General features: G+C 42.6%; 6 protein-coding genes across 8 annotated transcripts; 3 read left to right on the top strand and 3 right to left on the bottom strand.

Annotated features, from left to right (window-relative positions):
- The first annotated feature begins 79 nt into the window (after positions 1-79).
- Hrs (Hepatocyte growth factor regulated tyrosine kinase substrate) lies at positions 80-3,413 on the top strand. The gene is made up of 5 exons (XM_030385086.2): positions 80-253; positions 435-519; positions 583-847; positions 1,060-1,425; positions 1,495-3,413. The coding sequence occupies exons 1-5, from the start codon at positions 223-225 to the stop codon at positions 3,010-3,012; spliced, it is 2,265 nt and encodes a 754-aa protein (XP_030240946.1). The 5' UTR covers positions 80-222; the 3' UTR covers positions 3,013-3,413.
- LOC108649449 (phosphoglycerate kinase) lies at positions 3,120-5,206 on the bottom strand. The gene is made up of 2 exons (XM_018098417.3): positions 4,797-5,206; positions 3,120-4,737 (listed from the first exon to the last, which is right to left on the bottom strand). Exons 1-2 carry the CDS (start codon positions 5,100-5,102, stop codon positions 3,652-3,654), a joined length of 1,392 nt encoding a protein of 463 aa, XP_017953906.2. The 5' UTR covers positions 5,103-5,206; the 3' UTR covers positions 3,120-3,651.
- A 395-nt stretch (positions 5,207-5,601) lies between these two features.
- Positions 5,602-8,016, top strand: Cwc25 (CWC25 spliceosome associated protein homolog). Of its 2 annotated transcripts, XM_089258379.1 has the most exons (4): positions 5,602-5,755; positions 5,831-6,047; positions 6,103-7,347; positions 7,384-8,016. In XM_089258379.1, the coding sequence occupies exons 1-4, from the start codon at positions 5,738-5,740 to the stop codon at positions 7,932-7,934; spliced, it is 2,031 nt and encodes a 676-aa protein (XP_089114505.1). In that variant the 5' UTR covers positions 5,602-5,737; the 3' UTR covers positions 7,935-8,016. The 2 variants fall into 2 exon arrangements, with proteins under 2 accessions (XP_089114505.1, XP_030240948.1); XM_030385088.2 differs by having other exon boundaries at positions 6,103-8,016.
- Positions 8,017-8,408: 392 nt separating this feature from the next.
- Pgk (phosphoglycerate kinase) lies at positions 8,409-10,207 on the bottom strand. Its single transcript, XM_030385093.2, has 3 exons — positions 9,913-10,207; positions 8,866-9,810; positions 8,409-8,804 (listed from the first exon to the last, which is right to left on the bottom strand). The coding sequence occupies exons 1-3, from the start codon at positions 9,972-9,974 to the stop codon at positions 8,564-8,566; spliced, it is 1,248 nt and encodes a 415-aa protein (XP_030240953.1). The 5' UTR covers positions 9,975-10,207; the 3' UTR covers positions 8,409-8,563.
- Positions 10,208-14,104: 3,897 nt separating this feature from the next.
- Positions 14,105-19,885, top strand: Bacc (nuclear regulator Bacchus). 2 transcript variants are annotated; one of them, XM_030385095.2, is made up of 4 exons: positions 14,105-14,211; positions 14,903-15,357; positions 18,755-18,917; positions 18,989-19,885. In XM_030385095.2, exons 2-4 carry the CDS (start codon positions 15,094-15,096, stop codon positions 19,036-19,038), a joined length of 477 nt encoding a protein of 158 aa, XP_030240955.1. In that variant the 5' UTR covers positions 14,105-14,211; positions 14,903-15,093; the 3' UTR covers positions 19,039-19,885. The 2 variants fall into 2 exon arrangements, with proteins under 2 accessions (XP_030240955.1, XP_089114506.1); XM_089258380.1 differs by having other exon boundaries at positions 14,193-14,284.
- Positions 19,886-20,598: 713 nt separating this feature from the next.
- Positions 20,599-21,829, bottom strand: HemK2 (HemK methyltransferase 2). The gene has a single exon (XM_030385078.2). It carries the CDS (start codon positions 21,827-21,829, stop codon positions 21,167-21,169), a length of 663 nt encoding a protein of 220 aa, XP_030240938.1. The 3' UTR covers positions 20,599-21,166.
- Position 21,830: the final 1 nt, after the last annotated feature.

Raw genomic sequence — 21,830 nt, forward strand, 5'->3', positions numbered from 1 at the left:
ATTATCGCGCGCCATTGCCAAAGCTTTTATGCACCCCTAATCAATGGACACTGTATATATCGATGTTTACTCGATAGTATATCGCATAACCAGCTCATCACTCGTAACAAAATCAGCAGCCAGCACTTAAGGCAGCGGAGCACGAAATAAATAAATAAAACTCATTAGCGCTTGAAAATACAAGTTTTCTTTAGCCAATTATAGTATTTTTTAAACAACAAAATGTTTCGCTCTAGTTTTGACAAAAATCTGGGTAAGTGACGCAGTATAAATGACAGTAAATTAAGCTGAAAGATAGTGCAACAAAAAGTGACTCATCGAAAAAAAAAAATAATGCAAAGAAAAAGTATAACAAAAAAGGGAAATGAACTTAGAACGCATATATGATGTGCAAGAATTAACGACTGATTACATATATTTTCGGTCTTTCACAGAGAATGCGACCAGCCACTTGCGTCTGGAGCCAGACTGGCCCTCAATTCTGCTTATTTGCGATGAAATCAATCAAAAAGACGTCACGTAGGTGCCACGAATATGGAGCAAGAGAGAAACTTGGCTAATTTTCTTTATTCTACATTTCAGACCAAAAAATGCCTTTGCTGCAATTAAGAAGAAAATGAATTCACCAAATCCACACTCGGCATGCTATTCGCTGCTGGTGCTTGAGAGCATTGTCAAGAACTGTGGCGCACCCGTGCACGAAGAGGTCTTCACCAAGGAGAACTGCGAGATGTTTAGCAGCTTCCTAGAGCAAACGCCACATGAGAATGTGCGGCAGAAAATGCTGGAGCTTGTGCAGACATGGGCCTATGCATTTCGCTCGTCGGACAAATATCAGGCAATTAAGGTGAGATTTGGGTTTGGGGAATTGAAAATGCTTGTGACCTGTCTCAGACCTGACATAGTTTATTTGACTGTATAACATCGCCTCTTACACAATCGTTCTATTGAAGTTCAGCAAACTTAAAATATTTTACTCTTTTTCGTATTACTCTATTTTGAAATGTAAGAAAATCAGAAAACCGATAGACCAAAAAAAATTTACTTCCATTTGCACAGGATACTATGACCATACTGAAGGCCAAGGGACACACATTTCCAGAGCTAAAGGAAGCGGATGCGATGTTTACCGCCGACACGGCACCCAACTGGGCCGATGGCAGGGTGTGCCATCGCTGTCGCGTGGAGTTCACGTTCACCAATCGCAAGCATCACTGTCGCAACTGTGGCCAGGTGTTCTGCGGCCAGTGCACGGCCAAGCAGTGTCCGCTGCCCAAATACGGCATTGAGAAGGATGTGCGTGTGTGCGATGGCTGCTTTATGGCACTGCAGCGTCCTGCGGGCACCAAGTCGAGTGCGCGTGGTTCGACGGACAGCGATTTGCCAGCGGAATATCTGAATAGCTCGCTCTCTCAGCAGGTTCAGGTTGGTTTCTTGGGATTGCCTAAGCAGCAAAATAAACTAAATCTCTGATTTATTTATTTATCTTCAAAGACGCCTGCGCGCAAAAGCGAGCAAGAGCTGAAAGAGGAGGAGGAACTGCAACTGGCCTTGGCACTTAGTCAATCCGAGGCGGAGCATAAAAAGCAGCCAACATCGGTCGCCAGCTATCGCCTGCAGCAGCGTTCGCCAAGTCCAGAGCCAATACAGCAGCAGCTGCCAGCCCAGCAGCAGCAGCAGGAGGAAAGCAATCCAGAGTTGGCCAAATATTTGAATCGCAGCTATTGGGAGCAGCGCAAAATCAGCGAATCCTCATCGATGGCCAGTCCCTCGGCACCCAGTCCGATGCCGCCCACTCCACAGCCACAGCAGCAACAGCTGCTACAAACATTGCCCTTGGCAAAGAACGCCGACGAGGTGCAAATTGATGAATTTGCTGCCAATATGCGCACGCAGGTGGAGATCTTTGTTAATCGCATGAAGTCGAATTCGAGCCGTGGACGCAGCATCTCCAATGACTCCTCGGTGCAAACTCTGTTCATGACGCTCACTTCGCTGCACTCACAGCAGCTGACCTACATCAAGGAAATGGACGACAAACGTATGTGGTACGAGCAGCTGCAGGATAAGCTGGCCCAGATTAAGGATTCGCGTGCAGCGCTCGATGTGCTGCGACAGGAGCATGTGGAGAAGCTGCGTCGCATTGCCGAGGAACAGGAGCGACAGCGTCAACTGCAAATGGCCCAAAAGCTGGAGATTATGCGCAAGAAGAAGCAGGAATATTTGCAATACCAACGCCAGCTCGCGTTGCAACGCATCCAGGAACAGGAACGCGAAATGCAACTACGCCAGGAGCAACAGAAGGCCCAATATTTGATGGGACAATCTTCGCCCTTTCCCTATCTGCCACCCTCCGCAGTGGCTCCACACGGTTCGCCCTCGCATCAGTTGAACAACGTTTATAATCCCTATGTAGCTGCACCCGGCTATGCACCACCCAATGGTCAGTTCGCAGGCGGCATTCCGCCGCCAGGCATGTACAATCCCGCCATGGCACAGCCACCGCCAGCTCAGGGCATGATGATGCCGCCACCTGGCAGTATGATGCCACAACAGCAGCCACTACCCGAAAATGCATACGCCAATCCGAACCAGGCCATGATGTCGCAGATGCCTCCACAACAGCAGCAGCCACCGCAAATACCAGGCCAGCCACAGCCGCAGCAAATACCAGGCCAACCCCAACCGCAGCAACAACCTCAGCCCATTGCCCAGCCCCAAGCACAACCGCAACCACATCTGGCTCATGTTATGCTGCAACAGCAGCAAATTGTTCAATCCCATCCGCCAATTCCAAATACCCAACTGCCACCGCAACAGGCACCACCACCACCCCAAGCAGCAGCAGCAGCAGTAGCACCTCCACCACCGACCGCTGCTGCAATGGAGCTAGCGAACACACAAGTTCAGGCTGTAGCCGCTGCGCCTGCTCCACCCCAGAACGAGCCCGAACCAGCTGCCCCGACCAAAGCTCCCGAGCCCGCGACTGCAGAGCTGATCAGCTTCGATTAAACCAGCATTGTTATGGATCCAATATAAAAAGAAAAAGAAAAAAAAACATTGCAGACACACAACTTTGATTGTATTAAGAAGAGAATCGGAGAAAGGTTGATGCTGTAGACTTATTATATTATTTATCAAGTGTAATCGACAACCAAAATGAACAGAGTTATGTTTGTATTATCTAATCTTTTAAAATCTCAGTTCCATTCGTTGTCAATCGTATTTATTTTATGAACAATTTGTAGAAACTTTCATTCCAGCGTTTCAATTAGCCAAAAAGAAAAATATGTATCGACAATGGATTTAATCCATGATTCCCAATTATAAAACAGGGAGCGGACTTTATGTTGAACAGGCGTTAACAGCCAAAATCAATTTTAAAATAAATAAATTATATGGTTAATCAAAAATCTAATTTATTTTATATCCACAATTCCCAAGCATTGAAAAACAGGGAATGCATAATTTTTTTAATGACTGTCCAAAAGGTATCCATATGTTAACATTAGTTTCTTCTATTCTGGTAATTACGAATTTTCAATATAAATTTTCTTTCAGCGAGAGCGAGGCAGTAATGTATCTGAAGCAAAATTACATATCAATTTAACGTCTGTAGTTAAAATTCTGAAATTTATAATTGACGACCGTTCACTTCTTGGCATTTGATAATGCCGCCACGCCTGGCAGTTTCTTGCCCTCCAACAGCTCCAGAGCCGCCCCTCCGCCGGTGGACACATGCGAGACTTTGTCGCTGCCGCCGAATTTCTTGCAGGCTGTGGCCGTATCGCCACCGCCCACGATTGTCGTAGCGCCCCTCCTTGTGGCACAGATGACGGCGTCCAGCAATTCCTTGGTGCCAAGGGCAAATTTATCGTCCTCAAAGAGACCGGGCGGGCCGTTCCATACAATCGTCTTGGCCTCCACAACGGCCGAGCCAAATAGCTGTATCGTTTTATTGCCTATGTCCAAGCCCATCTGATCCTTGGGCACACCTTGCTTTACGTCGATGTTCTTGATCTCGCCGAAGCCCTTGTCCAGCTTTTTGGCACAGCGAAAATCGACGGGCAGCAGAATTTTCACTTTCTTCTTCGCGGCCGATTTCATAATATCTTTGATCATCTTGGCGCCCTTCTCATCGAACAGCGATTTGCCAATTTCCATATTTTTCATGACCTTCAGAAATGTAAACGCCATGCCGCCGCCCACAATCATCTGATCGACCTTATCCAGCAGATTGTTAATCAATGGAATCTTGTCGGCTATCTTGGCCCCGCCCAAAATGGCCATGAATGGTCTCTTCGGGTTGTCCAGCGCCTTGGCAAAGTACTTCAGCTCCTTGTCTAGTAGAAATCCAGCAGCGCGCACTTTATAGCCTTCGCCCATCATCGAGCTATGTGCTCGATGGGCCGTGCCGAAGGCGTCGTTCACATATATATCGCCATATTTGGCCAATTTAGAGCGAAATGCTTTAACCTTAGCCGGATCAGCTTTGACTTTCTTTTTGTTTTTGTCTTTGCTGCTGCCCGTTTCCTCCGCATAGAATCTCAGATTCTCGAGTAACATGAGAGTACCCTCTGGCGGATTCTTGATCGTTTTTAAAGCCGATTCATCCACACAGTCGGGAATGAAGCTTACTTGGCGTTTAAGTAACTTTTCCAATTCTTGGGCAACGGGTTTCAATGAGAATTTCAAATTCTTTTTACCATCCGGACGGCCCAAATGAGAAGCCAGCACCTGGGATCATAGAAAAGTATCAGAAGAGAAATATTTTGAAGACTTCATGGATTCCCTACCACAGATCTCGATTTCTTCTCCAGCAAGTATTTAATGCTGGGTAGCGCCGCCATAATGCGTTGATTGTTTGTGATCTTGCCTTCCTTCATGGGCACGTTGAAGTCGACGCGCATAAATACTCGTTTTCCGGTCACGTCCACATCCTGCAGGCTTAACTTTTGCGGCAACTTTCCATCATCTTTATCTTTCCCATTGTCGGCAAGGTTTCGTTGGATTTGTAGATCGGTGCCATGGCTAAGAAGTTTATTTGAATGATGCCATAGGTTAACTATTGAATTTGAAAGTATAGGATAGGTTTGTAACATTTCAATATAAACTTTTATATAAATTTCCTGGCTACAAATTTAATTTTAAAATGTCAAGGAAAAATTCCGTTATGTCACATTTTAATCCCGATCATCTGATAAGTGCTTACTATAAAATGCATACTCTTTAGGTATTGTAATTAAGTATTTGCCAATAAGTATACATATCAATTTATTGAATATTAATAAAAAATTTTATTCACACTAACTTTTAGTTGGCGGCTAAGTTTTTAGTTTTGGTTTATCGTAGATATATCGATAATCATTGCTATAATGGAGGCGGTCGATAAGTTTTTGTTATGAGCACCTGTTTGATCGCTGCTTGCAGGCAAAAGCAACATTACTCGTAAAATAATTAAAATATATGAATGAATCGTCTGAAACTGGTTTCATTTTATATTATTAGCTTTACAAATACACTGGTTTTAACTATTTATATTATAAAACATAAATATACCATAATTCCTAATAAATGTATTCTAAGAGCTGCATACCCGCCCCGCAACAAAATCTATTTCGACCTGCATACCTTGCTTATCATATGGTTTGGCAAAAAGATAAGAAGGAAGGACGCTTGATTTTATACGTATATTTTGCTTAGATAAAGATAAAGATAAACATAAGCCAAACTCAACATGGGTGGCGGAGATTTGGTAAGAACTCATAAGAATTAAACTTATATATTTTGAAAATTCATTTATTCATACATACATTTATGTGTCAAATAGAACTTGAAAAAATCATGGCATCCGCACACGATGAAAAATCAGGAGCGAGTTTGGAAAGCGGAACAGGCAAAGCAAGAGGAGCAACGCAAGCTGGATGATCTGCGCAAGGAGATCAATGAGGAACGGGATCGTGAAGAGCTGCGACGCATAGGAGAGAATTCAGGCGTATTACACAGTAGCAATGGAGGCGAAGCTAAGCTCGAATGGATGTATAAAAGTATATAAATAGTCTGCTTAAGTGCAATCAAACACTAATCATCGAGTAATTCCAGATAGCGCAGAGTTAATCAATCGAGAGGAATATCTGCTGGGTCGCAAAATAGACAAATCATTTGATCAGCTGCAGGCGGAGGAGAAGCGACAAGAGCAAAGCACGCTGGGCGTTAAGCAGTCCATTAACCATGTGGAGCACGAATGTGTGCCTTTCTCCATACGTGAATATCGTAATATGCAATCCACCGAGCAAGTGGATATGCAGCGCAAAGCAATGGAGGATCCGCTGATGCTAATTAAACAGAGAGAAATGGAATCGCGGCGCAAGCTGCTGGAAAATCCAGTGAAATTAAAGGAAATCCATCGCTTACTCAAAACGGAGCAGGAACTGGCTACAAAGCGCAACAAAAAGTCCAAAAAGAGCAAAAAGTCAAAGAAAAAGAAGAACAAAAAGGACGACAGCGATGATAGCGAGGATAGCAACGAGGATCTGGACAGAAAGCTGGCCAAACAAATGAAAAAGCTGAAAGGTGAGAGCACAAGTGAGGACTTTAAACTGGACAAACTGCTGGATGCCAAGTACCGCACGTTGACCAAACAGCTGGATATGGCCACAAAGCAGAAGAAGAGCAAGAAAAAATCGAAGCGTCGCAGCAGGAGTAGCAGCAGCAGCAGCGATGATAGTGATAGCAGCGAGGAGGAGGAGGAGGAGTCAAAGGCAGGCAGAGGAAGACGCGGTAGAAGTCGCAGCAGAAATTCTGAGGTGCACACAAGACGAGCAAAAGAGAATCGAGGCAGACGTAATAGCAGCGACGATGAGACGCCATCGAAGAAGATCAAGGAAAGCAAAGACAGACGTGAGAGGAGCGCTGATGAGCGAAATAAAAAGGCAAGAAGAAGAGACGACAGTCGCTCAAATAATCGAACAAAGTCAAGTAAGGAGAGCAGAGGACGACGTGATCGAAGCGACAGCAGCACAGATGAACGATCGAAAAAGAATAAGAAGAGTAGAGAGAGAAGGAATAGAAGTAATAGTCGAAATGATGAGCGAACTAAGAAGAATAAGGATGGCAGGGGAGCTGAGAGATCTAAAAAGACCAAGGAGAGCAGCACAAGACGTAGCCGAAGCGATAGCAGCGCAGATGAAGAATCAGAAAAGTCCAAGGAGAGTAGAGGAAGAGGTGCAAGAAGCGACAGCCGCGAAGATGACAGAATAAAGTCAAAAGAAAAGAAGCGAAGAGCCGAGAGAAGCAGCAGCAGAACAGACGAGCGAATGAAACGGATGAAGGAGAGCAGAACAAAACGTAGCCGAAGCAATGAGAGATCGGAAAAGGCCAAAGAGAGTAAATCAAGAGGCGGAAGAAGCAGCAGTCGGGAGGCGGACAAGAGAAAAGACAAACAGGCCAGAGAAAAGAAAAGATCAGAGAGAAGCAGAAGCCGAACAAAGCGAGAGAACGGAAGACCGGAAGATCGACACAGGCGCAGCCGAAGTCGCAGTCCACGTCGAGACCAACGTCAGAGGAGTCACAGCAATGAGCGACGTCGACCTAGTCCCAAGCCAGCTATGGCTCCGCCTCCTCCTGCTCCCCGTCAGCCAGAGAAAGCGAAACCGAAGCTCACCGAAAGTGAGCGCGAGGCGCGTCTGCGCGAGATGATGGACAATGCTGTGTGGCGCGAGGCCGATCGCACCAAGGTCGTGCACAAGCATCGTGAGGAATATGCGCGCGAGGAGGCACTAAATCAGGCCCGCGACTTTGACCAACAGTTCATCAACAAGGAGGTCAAGAAGGCCATCGATAATCAGACATCCATAGGCAACCGCATCCGCTCCAATCTCAACAACATACAGCGCACCTCCGCCGCCATGGACGCGAACTTTGCTCGCAAATAATTCTAGCAAAAGTATTTAAGTGTAAGTTTGTACTGTATTCAACTTATAGATGCGATTCAAGATTTTTAAATGTAAGCTTAAATATTTCTTTTATTCTTGATTGTTGTACTTTATGCGTCTTCTACGGCATTTATATAAAGTAAATTTGTATTCAGCTTATAGATGCGACTCAAGATTATAAATAAATAGCTTAAGTTTTTTAAATAGTCTGAATAGTTTAATTTGAAGTGTTCAACGCTAAGGTGAAAACTCTATTTGTCTTTTAAATCTTTTTTATATGACCTGAGTTACTTTCCTTTCATTTTTCCCCTCTCTCTGTTTTAATTGTTTATTGATTTTCCAACTAGGACCTCGCATTTCTAGTTAGAAAATCGCGATGCTGATTGGAATTCCAATTTCATCTATATACGAATTCCAGTTTAGCACATTTCTCTTCCAACAATGTTACTTAAATGAGGATCGAGGACTTGGTAGTTATTTGTGTAGCTAGTTAACTTATATATTCACTTTATTATTGAACGTTTGGGGGTCTTACGTGATAAACGGTGCCTGGCGCAGCAATGACAACATTAACATTAACAATTAATTCAGAGAGATTAGTGTGTTGGATAATGAATTACTGATGCCGCTTAGGCATTGGATAGGGCGGCAACGCCCGGCAGTGTCTTGCCCTCGAGCAGCTCCAGGGAGGCGCCGCCGCCGGTGGAGACGTGCGAGACAAGCGCCTCGGTGTTCCACTTGGCGCAGCAGGAGGCGGTGTCGCCGCCGCCGATGATGGAAACGGTGCCGTTCTTGGTGGCTGCCACAACGCCATCCATGATGGCTTTGGTGCCGTTCGCAAAGTTGGGGAACTCAAAGACGCCGGGTGGTCTACGAGGAAGGAGAATCATCAGACATCTCTTGGAAGATTCCCAAGTTCAGTTTCACTTACCCGTTCCAGACAATCAGCTTGGCGCGCGCAATGGGCGCGGCGAAGAGCTCACGCGTCTTGGGTCCCACATCCAAGCCCATGTGGCCGTCCGGGATGCCCGCCTCCACGGTGGCCTCACTCACGGCAGCATTCTCGGCGAATTTGTCGCCGCAGACGAAATCGACGGGCAAATGCAATTGAACATTGTTCTTCTTGGCCTTGTCCACCAGCTTCTGGACGATCTTTGAGCCCTCCTCGTCGAACAGGGAGCCGCCGATCTTCATGTTATTAAGGACCTTCAGGAAGGTGAAGGCCATGCCACCGCCAATGATCATCTCATTGACCTTGTCCAGCAGATTCTCGATCAGCTGAATCTTGTCGGCAACCTTGGCGCCGCCCAGAATGGCCAGGAAGGGATTTGGTGGCTTGTCCAGTGCCTGCGAGAAGTATTTCAGCTCCTTATTGAGCAGCAAGCCGGCGGCACGTTTTTCAAAGCCCTCGCCCATCATGGAGCTGTGGGCACGATGCGCCGTGCCAAAGGCGTCGTTCACATAGACATCGCCCAGCTTGGCCAGGCTGGTGCGGAACTCCTTGACCTTGGCGGGATCGGCTTTCACCTTGGCGCCGCTGGCATCGACACCCTTGCCCTCCTCCTCCAGATAGAAGCGCACGTTCTCCAGCAAGATAACGGAACCGGGTGCAGGATCCTGGCAGGCAGCCTCCACGGCGGGGCCGACACAATCATCCAGAAAGATGACTTTCTGGCCAAGCAATTTGGTCAGCTCCTCGGCGACGGGCGCCAGGGTGTACTTCAGATTCTTGTTGCCATCGGGACGACCCAGATGGGACATGAGCACCACAGACTTAGCCTTCTTAGACAAGGCCAGCTTGATGCTGTCCAGAGCAGCCACGATGCGCTGGTTACTCGTGATCTTGCCCTCCTTGATGGGAACATTGAAGTCCACACTGAGGGCGAACAGGAGAAATACAGAAAAAATTTCTTTTATGCAACAGTCAGCTCATGGATGCAGATCACCATATAAGATTCATCATCATCAGGAAACCTACCGCATAAGGACGCGCTTGCCCTCCAGTTCCAGATTCTCGATGCTCAGCTTATTGAAGGCCATTTTGATGCTTGTCAAATTGTATCTAACAAACTTCTGGATAGACTTCGTTTGTGCGAATGCGACTTGACCCACAGCTGTGCGGCAATGTCAGCGCAAGGTCATTAAGCGGGTAGCTTGATTAGGGTTGCCAATGCGCGCCAGACAATGCCGCAACCACGAAGTCCCGTCTTTAATAAGCTACAAAGGGTTTTAGAATAAGGTTAATAAGATTCTCGGTAGATTGAATTACTGGCAAGCGCTTAGGCTAGTTTGAATTGCCTCCAATTGGAATTTAGCCATTTGCTGTGCATATCGCACGCAGCACTGGCAACTGTGTTGAACAACGATGAGCAGTGCAGTGCTGCAAAACAATATGAAGGCTTATTTCATTTGAGTTGGCGGAAGATTCAATTCTTTAGAAACATTTTTAAGCAAGCGTAAAAATTAATTAATCAAGAAAAATGCGCAACTTACTATTAACTAACGTAGCTAACACATTTTTGAATGCACATACATATATCTTATGAATACATATGTATGTATTTATTTCTATGTAAATTTCCCAAACGACTTTGTTGTCAGTGAGTATATTTGTACGTATGTGTGTGTGAGTAATTATGTATTGAATAAATGAATGGGTATGACATGACAACGCAGCTCTCTAAGGCAATTGTGCACAGTTGGTGTAGATTTTTTCTTCTCTCACATGGATACACACAACTAGATATGAAATGACGCCAACATTTGCTCTTCGCAAATGATTCATTCATGTGCTCACCCAATCGCCGGGTCGGTACAACTACCACCACCAACAACAACGACAGCAGAAGCAGCACCACCACCGACACCACCGCCCAACCCCCGTTGTCCATCACCACACTGCAAAACGTTCCCATTGCAGCCAAATGCATGACGCAGATGCCAACACAAAAGCAAGGCAACAACAAGCGACGCAGGCAGAAGAGGCCTATGCGAATGCGTTGCAGTTGAGACTCTCAGTCCACTGTCGCTGGCGCTGCCGATCCCGAGCCAATGCGTCAAGTGACACTGTTTAAAGGAGGTGAGGGGGCGTCGTGTCGCTCTGCACAATCAAAGCAATCGCCAAAGAATGAAAACAATAAGCTCCATGGCAGAATGATAACACATACTTGGGTCATGTATTCTCGATACTGAATCGAAACCGTCAAAGTAAATTGAATATTTGCGTGTGAAATGTCCGCTGACGTAGGCTCTCTCGCTATCTATCTCTATCTCTCTCACTCAGTCACTCTCTCCGAACGTAGGGTATTCAGCTAATCGCTGCACTCGTGTGGAAACATTAAGCATTCGCACATGCTAGCGAAACGCGACTTGAGCAACCGCAGCGACGTCTAAATAATAATAATAATAATAATACTACAGAGGAACAGCAGCTATCATTTCGCTTTGTGAATTCCATATAGCGACGCTTATCAGAGTAGCTCTCCCCAGCAGTAGTCGAAGTTGCCCTCGGTTGTGGCTCTCTGGCTCGCTTCGACCAAACCAGTTCATGATTTTTAGTTCTTTTCTACTCTTCACACAAACAATTCTAAGTGAAATGAACTCTGAAATGAATCGGCCACAATGACTCTCCAGATGCTGTGCACATTATAGGGTATTCTCATGAAACAATGTATTACCTCAACTAAAGAATAAATTCAATTGCATATGCATACATATGTATAATAAACTGCACGCCAGGCAAAAATAAATTGTCTATATGCATATGTACATATATGTATGACAGTATGTACACATACATACATATGTACATATTTTATATCATATATTACTTTGCAAGTTTTTCATAATTTTCTCACCTTAAATTTTCATAAGTAAAATCATTTGTATGTGTTTTACTCAAAGTCCACTTACATTTGCTCTGAATACTAATTTGAGTAAAGGATTTATATTATATACATATGTACATACATATATACATATATACAAGTTTATTATATATACATATGTAGATTTACTATCAGCAAATCTTAATCAAAATCTTTACAATTTTCTTAAACAGCGCAAACACATACAAACATATGTATATATGTACATATAAGCAGCAAAAACGCTTATAAAAGAATCGATTGCTTTGATTAACACCTTTTCGTTGCATGCTACAGCAAACAGACGCAATGTGGTCGGTCATACACTGCGCAAAAAGTTTAAGCAACTAAAAAGTTTAAAATGAAATACATATGTATGTATACATACATACATTGTAAAGGACTTTCAACTGTCATGTCTATTGCTATCTCTTTCTAGTCAAAGCATAGTTGCGATTACCTGAGAAAAATATTTTCTTTTTCTTTTTTTTTAACTACCTCTAGAATTTTCCTCCCCGTCGTCGTTGCCTGAATGTAAACGATTGCACCTTTCTTATCGCAATTCTCTGAACCCGCCAACAGTTGACCGGCAGGAATATGGGTCTTTAGTTTTATTGTATTGCCTCTAGAGTTAACCTTGAAAACTTGTGGTCACACAGGGAAAAAATGGAACCGGGTAAACCGTACAGCTTTCCTGAGTTCATGAATCGTATAATTGATACAATAGCTTTAAGCACTGATAAAACTTACACTAACAAGACCCTCGGGCTCCAAAAAGGGGGTAAGAGAGAAATAAGACAAAAACAAAAATACAAACGAAGACGCAAATCGGCTTATCGAGAAATGTTAAGGCTCAAAAACAAAAGCAAGCAAAATCACAAATGTTGTTTGCCGTGGAACGACGAGTAGCTGCTGCTGCTGCTGCTGCTGCTACGCTGTTTAAATATGATAACTCAATATGATTGTTCCACGATTACAGGTGTGCTGAATGTGGCGTGCTGGAGAGCGCTAGAAACTGGTAGATGCGACCCATAGACGACTGTCATCCAACCAATTCGCGTGGAGAACGTGGCGTCGCTTTTAATTAACGTTTTGTGTGCGGCTCTCATATTATTCAGATTACAAACTATACTTATTTGTTTTGCATAAAAATAGCAGAATAACGTCGACTGTGTCAGCCTAGTAGCAGCAGTAGTTCAATAAGTAAAGCGTAGAGAACGAGACAAAGAGGAGACAGAGGCAAAGAGAGAGAGAGAGAGAGAGAGGCTAGCTAAGCGACAATAGAGCGTAGAAGAACGTTAGCTCATTAGTCAATTCCTGAACCAGAGTGGTTCGTGTAATGAACAGAGACAGCAAATTGTCGAACCATCAAATGTGTGTGGGATCAACTGAAAAGAAATGAAAGATGCAAAGTGCTCACAAAAAAGACACACAGATACACACACATGTATAAAAAAATACGACAAACGGGGTGAACCTTGTTCAAATGTAATTCAGAGTAATGCAAATGAATGTATCTTTGTATATTAACAGCTCGTTGCAATTCGCAATTTTGAAAGTTAATTTAACATCTGGCTCATATTTAGAAATAAACATATTTATAGTATATTCTCTTAGTTTAGAAAAACTTGATGATGGGCATTAGATATCTTCAGTCGTCCAATTGACCTGATTACTCGCATGATTTTAGGTCCACTCTATAAATATGTTGTGGCACAAACAATAAGCCAAACACACACTGCCGCTGAGTATGCAATCCAACAGCCAGAACATATACACGCCACAGACGCGCAACTGACGCGGCGACAGAACGCCAAAGTTGCCCGGCCAGCCTCTGCCTCTGCCACCGTCGCAGTCGCTGATACTGCTGTTGCTGCCCATACAACTGCCGTGTAGGCCCTCCCCACCAACCAGACAGCCAACAAGCAATCCAGCCAGCCAGTAAGCTGCCCAGCTCCAAGCCCCTGCCGCCGACGTCGCCACATCAAGCAGCCCTCCATGGCGTACAACAACCACCAACAAGAATCGTAACGGGCAAGCCAACCGCCGCGGCCGGCAATTTTCAAATTTACCGCCAAACATGCTGTCGACGTCGCCGTTGGCTGTGCCTGTACTCACTCACGAGCATCAAGCGCATTTTGTATGGGATTCGTCAAGAAACCCACTCGAGGTGTCAATTTTGGAATTCAGCTTGATCGTAACTGCATCCATGTGATACCCAATGAAAGAGGAGTGTTTATTCTAACGATTAGCACAAGTTTGGAATCCATCCAAATAAAGATTTAAGAGCAATAAGCAAATATCTAAGATGCTTAGCTGCACAAGAACACACTGCTTGCAATTTGTAGCCGGTCCGTGTGCGATGGTAGGTTTAGTCTTGTACGAGCCGTCAACGGGTACACATATCGGTGGTTAGTCAGAAAACAGAAAAAATACAAAATACCGAAATATATTCAGACAAGGCATACAGATATACCAAATAGCGTACGCATATACGAATAATTTGTATATTTGTAGCCGCGCTAAAATTGAGACTATATTATAAATATTTTATTATTTTATCAAAAAATTATTGCAAAATTATTTGTAGAGTCGGTCAGCGGGCGTTATTGGTGGGTCGCACTGACGGGGGCTGGGGCGGCGTTTGTTATTTTGTTCTCGCCTCCGCTACCTGCCTAATGTTGTTGTTGCCTTCTCTTCTCTACTTTGCTAACTGCTGCTGTACAAATGCCGCCGTGCTTTTTTGTTCAGTGTACTGCATACACGACAGAACGAGAGAGCACATATTGAGAGAGTGTGAGAAAGAGAGGGAAACAGTGACAGCGGCTTGAGCGTGAGCGAATGATAAGCGAGCGAACCACGGCCGGTCTGTACGACAGAGAGGGAGAGCGAGAGAAAAAACGAGAGCAGGCAGCGCGTTCGGCGCCGTATGCCTTGTGTGCATATGCGCTCTTGTATCTTTTAAATATACAGGACGTAGCAGCATTTCAGACAGTGTGTTTGTGTGCTTCGTGCGGTGCGGTTCTCGTTTTTTCCCTCCTCGGAACAATCTATTTTGCGCTAATTTTTGTCAACAACCCAAAAAATATCTTGAACACACAGCAATCACATTAAGCAAAAGCGTTGGAGTAGTATACATACAATACTTGAACGGATACTGAAATTCACCCGCGCATTAATCATTACAACTTAAGCCTAAATATAACGACGCATGCTCGTTATATAACTGTACAAAAAAACAAAAAGAAGATATATTCAAGTTTTTTAAACAAGTTCAAAAGCAAATCAACAAAATGTCTGCAGCCACAGAACAACAAAATAACGGTGATGTTGCCGTCGAGAAGGTAGCCGCCGTCAGCGACAGCGATGTGAAGGAGGATCTCAAAGCCAAAGCCAAATCAGTTGCCGAGGACAAATCAGCGGCCGCCGATGCTGCTGGCGATGCGGCTGCTGCCGATAACGGCACGGCCAAGGATGGTGAGGACGGTGCCGATGCGGCAGATGCTGCTGCTGCGCCCGCCAAGGGATCCGTCAAGGGCACAAAGAGGCAAGCTGAAGTAAGTATCCTATAAATCGCTAATTAAAATAAGATTCTCATGAAAGTAAAAAAAAGGGATCTTCTACTCTATTGGAGTTCGGCATGTACAGTTTCACACAATCTACCCTAATCAGTCGCAAGCTTCCCTTTGTAGGTGTGTGTGTGTGTCTGTGCGTTTGTTTAATAACAAAACAAACGAAGGCACTTGTCACTATCTTTCATTCTCTTCTTTCTGACGCTCTCAGCGACGCGTCATGCGTTTATCGATCGAATTATCGAACGCGTTGCTTTCTTAATCGATTAACGCTTTGCTGTTGTTGCAGGCATTTTTGTTTACGCGCTAATTTTGCCGTTTTGTGCGAATGATTCATACATTTTTGTTGTTACCACCAAAAGCAAATTACAAAATCCGGCGGCAAAAATAAAACTGACTGAAAAAAATTTCTAGAAATAGATATACACACGTTTTTCAGTTTCAGCCGCCTTTCTAACGTTCAGCTGCCGATAGCAGCCGCAAGCAAGCTCTGAGAAACAAGAGTGAAAGAGAGAATGCCAAAGAGCACAACGAGAGAGCGCAATGCCATCTACTTATATACAAATACTTTGTGATTTTACCTACGAATCATAGAGTTTGAGTATATACATATAAAGATGTGTGTGTGTGAATGCTGTTGTTTACGATTAAATTAAGACGATTGTGAGTCGGTAATCAAAGATTATTTGTTGTTCGGTTCAAATCGAGGTTAGGATGTCTAATAATCGAACTGATGTGGTGGAGGGGCGGTACAGTTATTGGCCAAGGAGATAATAAAAGATAGAGAGAATGAGAGAGAGAAAGAGCGTAAATTTTAGTACAAACGAAAAAGAAACAAAAAACAAAGCAAGTGAATACTGGAATACGGCATACATAGGTCATTAGCATTACACAAGGAAACAGCAAGACGCAAAAAGCCAAGAGATAAACTTTAAAAGCTTCGCTAGCAATGCGGCCTTGCGACTAACACACACACACACACACACACACACACACACACACAGTCAAAGTTTATGAGTGTGTGCATACTAAATACTCTTTAATGCAATTTGTTATAGCTTTTCTGACGACTCTCTTAAGATTAGCATTGGTCGTATTTGAATGTATTTACCGAATTTGGTAGCTACAAATACAAAATACAAATAACACAAACAACAAATTGCGCGCCAGCCAAAATGTTGCACTCTCAGCTAAAAACAATGCCGGCCGGCGAAGGCAGCGGCAGTCCGCCATGTTACAAGAGCGAACGAAGGAAATAGAGGGAGAAAGAGAGAGCGATAAGTGAGCGAGATGTGTATAGGAGAGGAAGAGCGAACCAGTTTTTTAGACTGCCGCAACATTCCAATCTTCTGTTTTTTTCACTTGTTTTTATGTCATAATCGAAAAATCACATATTTTGATAAACATAAAAATATTCAAAAGCAGAGAGGCACGAGGTATATGTAGAATAAATCACATAAATTAGCAAATCATTTGATTTGTCACAAACTCAAAATAAAAATGTACAGTTTAACTAGCGCGCGTACTCTCATTGAGAACGCCGTCATTTTACTCTCCCTCTCTCATGCTCTCTTCAACACATTAATCTCTCTCTCACCAATGCCGCTCTTCGTTCGTGTAAATGCTTATGTACTCATTCTGTATACAGACATGTGTTGTTTGTGTATATACATATGCATGCCCATTTACATTTATCTTTCACTTTTTTCGCCTTACTTGTATTTATTTTGGTACATTTATGTATGTATGTACTGGTGTATGTATGTATTGGATGGATGGCGGGCGCTCATAAAAACAATCCATTTACAGGGTGGTGCAACTTCCTTAATAGAAATAAGCTGCCGATGTTAATATGAAATTATGAAATCTATTGGCTACCTATCGAGCAGGATCTTAATAATTATAATATTTCGAATAAATAATCATATAAATGGCATATAACTCTTGTATGTATGTATAAGCCTTCAATGCATACGTACATAAATAATAGATAAATTAACGATTCGCTATTATCTATTAACAGATATGATAAAAAAGAAAAGTTACGCACCCGACCGATTGCTAACTTTCTTTTAGTTTGCCTTAATGTCGGTTTCTTCTAGAATTTTCTTTTTAATGACCATCATACATATTGTCTAACAACCTCTATCATGGATGACCCTGTTTTATAGCTTGTTTGCTGTAATGCTTGGTGGGTAGCATAAGTATTTTATTTTAGACTTCATCGTGGCTTTTGTTGTGCTTGAGAGAGCGCGCCGCATATTTTGCACACATTTTCCCAGTTATCTTGTCTGCTTTGTAACAATCGCTGTGTTAAATTATGTCTTCGCACACATACAAACAATGGCATGATTATGTATTACAGGCTTTCTTTCATTTACATGGGAACGTGACTGCCTTATGTATTTGCCTTGTTGGTTGGTTAACTGAGTTTTGAACCCACGCATCAGCCGCACATGAACGCACGTCAAAGCAGCGACGCTGGCGTCGTCGTCGGTCAACCGTTTGCGCCTTTTTCTACGGCAGCTGTCGTATGTGTGTGTGCGTGAGTCGTTCATTCATGCAGCCATTGTCACGACGCGCGCGTTCTCAGGTACAGTTCTGCCCTGACAGCGACAGCGCTGTGAGCACGCTCTCTTCCGCACACACACATATATGCTAGGGCTAGCGTGTAGCAGCTGAAGCGACGTTAGCGTCGCTGCTCTTCTTTCGGTTTGATTCGCTTCGGGTTCAGCTTGTCTGTTCGGCTTTCGGTCACAGTGGGTCGAACGCACGCTTGGCTTGGCTGGTTTTGTATCTCACGGCTGCGGATACATATGCCCTCTCGATTGTTGTTTTTCCATTATGTAGTAAATATGCCGCTTTATATACAAATACACGGACATGTCTGTAGGCTTGCTGTATGTAAGCGGAGAGCTGCACTTGTAATGCGGCAACCGTCCGCCTTTGCTCTCTTACTCTCTCTCGCTCTCACCCTTCGTCGGTGCGTGCTGCTGCAGCGAATTCCATTGACGCGCGCATTTTTCAAATGCCTTTTTTACGGCGAAAATAACGATTTTTCGTTGCTGCTGTTGCTGCTGCTAGCCAGTAAAGGGCGATTTTCTTGTTTTGTGGGCTTAAAATATACTTTTTACGACCATTTACACGCACACACACCCATACAGAAGAATCACGCATGTTGGGAGAACATGCGTATGTTGGCTTCATATTTTGTTTCCATCAACAATACGCTTTGCCCTTGATCAAGGAGAAGTGTGGGGTTTAAATTTTGCGCCCAAAGGTTTCAGCTGAAACAGCAGCCACCAATGGAAGACCAATAGCTATCCTTTGTGTTGTTATCGATAATCTTTACTGATTTAAAATTTGATTCCTTCCTTTACAGGCTAAATCCGCCGAATCAAAGAAAGCCAAGAAAGATAAACCTGCTGATGGCGACTCCGATGAGGAGGAGGTATTAGATGATCTCATCGAGGGTGACAGTGAAATCGAGAGCGACGAATACGATGTACCCTACGATGGTGAGGAGGACGACATTGAATGCGACGGTAAGTTATTGACACTTTTTCCGACCATCCAATCCAAAACTAAGATAAATCTCTCGTCTTCTTCCAATCAGATGATGATGATGACAATGATGACGGTTCCGGTTCGGACGATCAAGCGTAATAATAATGTAGTCAAAACAAAATAAAAATAAAATAAAAAACAAGAAAAAAATACAAACAAAAAATTTAAATTAATAATAAATAAAAAGTTACAAGCAAAAAAACAAAAACCAGAGAAAAACGACACAAAAAAATCGCAAAAGTATATAATTCTTATGTCTAAGAAATAATTTTCTATTTCTTATTTTATTTTAATTGTATTTTATGTGTACTTTTTTATATATATATAAACAAAATACAATTCTCGCCATGCGCGAGTAAGCAAACAAAAACCGAAAAAAGTAAACATCCCCCTCAGAAAAAAAAACACAAATTCTACACAAAAACCAAACTCTTTCTTTCCTTTAAGTCATAAGTCTTAAGTTAAAAAATCCATAAGTAATGACAAGCAGATCACGGATGATGATGAAGAAGAAATAGCAGAAGAGACGGCGAAATCGATGCACCCATGATTTCTTTAAAAATAATAAAAGAAGAAAACAATTAATAAAAGAAAAAAAAAATTGATTATTAAAATTAGACGTTACATTTTATGAATGATCGAAAAAGCAAATGCAATTAAAATGGAAAAATATACAAAAAAAAAGAACAAAAGAAAAACACTCGAAATTTTCTATCTGAAAAAAAAAAAAAAAATTGTATTGGTTTCACAACTGTTGGTGCCCACTGTGCGCATTGCTCAACGGGAAGTTTGATTTCTACATTCAATGGGCTCTCTTTCTCTTTCTCTCTTTTATTTCAGCATTTACACACACACACACACACCCACACACAAACATTTACATTTCTCTCTAAGTTATAAACAAATTGAGTATTTAATGTCAGTATTAAAAAAAAACAAGGCAAAAGCGAATCAATTAATACTAAAAACTTAATTCATTTGTAAATTGTAAAAAAAAAAACAAAAATGAAATAATGAACAAACTTTTAATGTTATATACACTAACACATACACGTATATATATATATATATTAAGTAGTTTCGGGGTTCACTTCACATATTGACTCGCTCTAATTATAATGACTGATACTTGGTGACCGAGCAAAAGAATAAATACACAAAACCCATTAAACAATCAATAAGAGTTGCAACAATTTTCCAACCAATTTAACCAACCAACCACAATATAGCAATATTAATGAGCATTTAAAGGCTTACAGATGAATAACATATATATTATATATATATATACTCTATATGAATAATTTGATACCAGAAACAATGTTACATGCAAATTTTGTAAATAAAAAAGAAAAGAATATTTCAATCCAGTCGTAGTGAAAGAGAAGTAAATAATACCCACAGAAAATCGAGAAAATAAATTATTGTAATTACGTGAACAGAAAAATTACGTAAAAAAAAACAACACAATTGGCAGTTATCAGATGCCAATAAAATCGTTTGTTTCATTCCATTGGGCGGGGCAGCAGCAGAAGCATAAATTCTACCTCAAATCCCACTCCCGCCCTTAGAGTATTAAGCAAGGGTGCTTAGCCCGGAGTAAGGGTAGTTATTCCTATATGTCTATATACACCTATTCCGCACATATGTGGGTTTGTGTGTGTGTGTGTACATTTTGTGATACATAATTCATTGATTGGTGCCGTAATCGTATCGGTTTGTTTTACATTTTCAATTTCAGCTTCATGAGGGTTGGGGTTTGCATGCAGAGGGTAGCTCAAAACTCGATTTCACTCACTCCAATTAAGCTGAAAAATTACTTCGCAATGCATTCTAGTATTTTCCAGTTTCAATTAGGGCCGTATGGCGTATCAATTCAATTATTAACTATCTACATATATATGTACATGAATATCAGCAATGAATCATTTGCATTGTTTCAAACATAACAGCGCATATGTAATTATCGATAATTTAATACAATCATTTAGTCAATACTTAAACCACGAGTAAGCTAAGTTCAAAATTAATTTTAGGTCTACTTTACATGTTTTTAACTATTTCAATATTAGTTGTTTTTGAATTTCATGAATACTTGTATAGCAACACAATACGAACTATCGATAATTAAATTTATTAATTTAGTCAAGACCCAAACCCCCAAATCAAGCTAAGCTCAAAGTTTTTAATTTGTTCTTCAAATATAATTTTATATACACATATATAATTAGTTTGCAAATCTCTTGACTTTTAATATATACAAATGTTCCCCTGGAATGCGTCGTTCCATATATTTGACAGCCTCGAAATTTTGCCGCCTCAACTGTTCGATTATTTCACCAGGTTTATTCTCGTGCAGCAGCAGCAAATAGAGTACGCCACTGGGCGAGAGTATGTCATCCAATTGCTCCAATAAAATATCAGTCACACGCCGTCCATCTGTACCGCCTGCCCAGGAAAAGACCAAATTGCGCTCCGTCGCGGGTTTTTCTGTCAGTTGTTGAGTTTGTAGCTCCTCATCGCTGGTTACCACATAAGGCGGATTAAAGAGCAGCAAATCTATGCAGCGTCGACGCAGTGCGCTCGTCAGATTACAACGCAAGCTATCCAGTCGAGCTCCGTTCCGGATCGCTGTCCGCTTCGTGGCCTCGCATGCCTTGGGATTGATGTCCGTGGCCAAGCAGTGGGCGGTGTTGGCTAGGCGCTTGGCCAGTGCGGTGATGATAACGCCGCTGCCAGAGCCAATCTCGAGGCACAGACGTGGCTGCAGTGTGTCCAGAAACTCCAAATCCGCTTCCAAGGCATCAAGCAACAAAAATGAATCCTCCGCCGGCTCATAGACGTGCTCATAGTCGGCAGAGGAGAGATGTTCGGTGTGTGGCGTCTCCATG

Source organism: Drosophila navojoa, chromosome 3, assembly GCF_054131105.1.
Source record: "Drosophila navojoa isolate 15081-1374.11 chromosome 3, UAZ_NAV_1.0, whole genome shotgun sequence".
Taxonomy (NCBI): Eukaryota; Metazoa; Arthropoda; class Insecta; order Diptera; family Drosophilidae; genus Drosophila; species Drosophila navojoa.

Bases quoted from the DNA above. Each gene is read 5' to 3' on its own strand.
- Pgk (XM_030385093.2), bottom strand. From the start codon at position 9,974: ATGGCCTTCAATAAGCTGAGCATCGAGAATCTGGAACTGGAGGGCAAG. The intron at 9,811-9,912 runs GTAGGTTTCCTG...GTTCGCCCTCAG, and splicing joins GGCAAGCGCGTCCTTATGCG to TGTGGACTTCAATGTTCCCA. The intron at 8,805-8,865 runs GTAAGTGAAACT...CCTTCCTCGTAG, and splicing joins AAGCTGATTGTCTGGAACGG to ACCACCCGGCGTCTTTGAGT.
- LOC108649449 (XM_018098417.3), bottom strand. From the start codon at position 5,102: ATGTTACAAACCTATCCTATACTTTCAAATTCAATAGTTAACCTATGG. The intron at 4,738-4,796 runs GTAGGGAATCCA...CTATGATCCCAG, and splicing joins AGAAGAAATCGAGATCTGTG to GTGCTGGCTTCTCATTTGGG.
- Cwc25 (XM_030385088.2), top strand. The intron at 6,048-6,102 runs GTATATAAATAG...GAGTAATTCCAG, and splicing joins GCTCGAATGGATGTATAAAA to ATAGCGCAGAGTTAATCAAT.
- HemK2 (XM_030385078.2), bottom strand. From the start codon at position 21,829: ATGGAGACGCCACACACCGAACATCTCTCCTCTGCCGACTATGAGCAC.
- Bacc (XM_030385095.2), top strand. From the start codon at position 15,094: ATGTCTGCAGCCACAGAACAACAAAATAACGGTGATGTTGCCGTCGAG. The intron at 15,358-18,754 runs GTAAGTATCCTA...CTTCCTTTACAG, and splicing joins GCACAAAGAGGCAAGCTGAA to GCTAAATCCGCCGAATCAAA. The intron at 18,918-18,988 runs GTAAGTTATTGA...TCTTCCAATCAG, and splicing joins GGACGACATTGAATGCGACG to ATGATGATGATGACAATGAT.
- Hrs (XM_030385086.2), top strand. From the start codon at position 223: ATGTTTCGCTCTAGTTTTGACAAAAATCTGG. The intron at 848-1,059 runs GTGAGATTTGGG...CCATTTGCACAG, and splicing joins ACAAATATCAGGCAATTAAG to GATACTATGACCATACTGAA. The intron at 1,426-1,494 runs GTTGGTTTCTTG...TTATCTTCAAAG, and splicing joins CGCTCTCTCAGCAGGTTCAG to ACGCCTGCGCGCAAAAGCGA.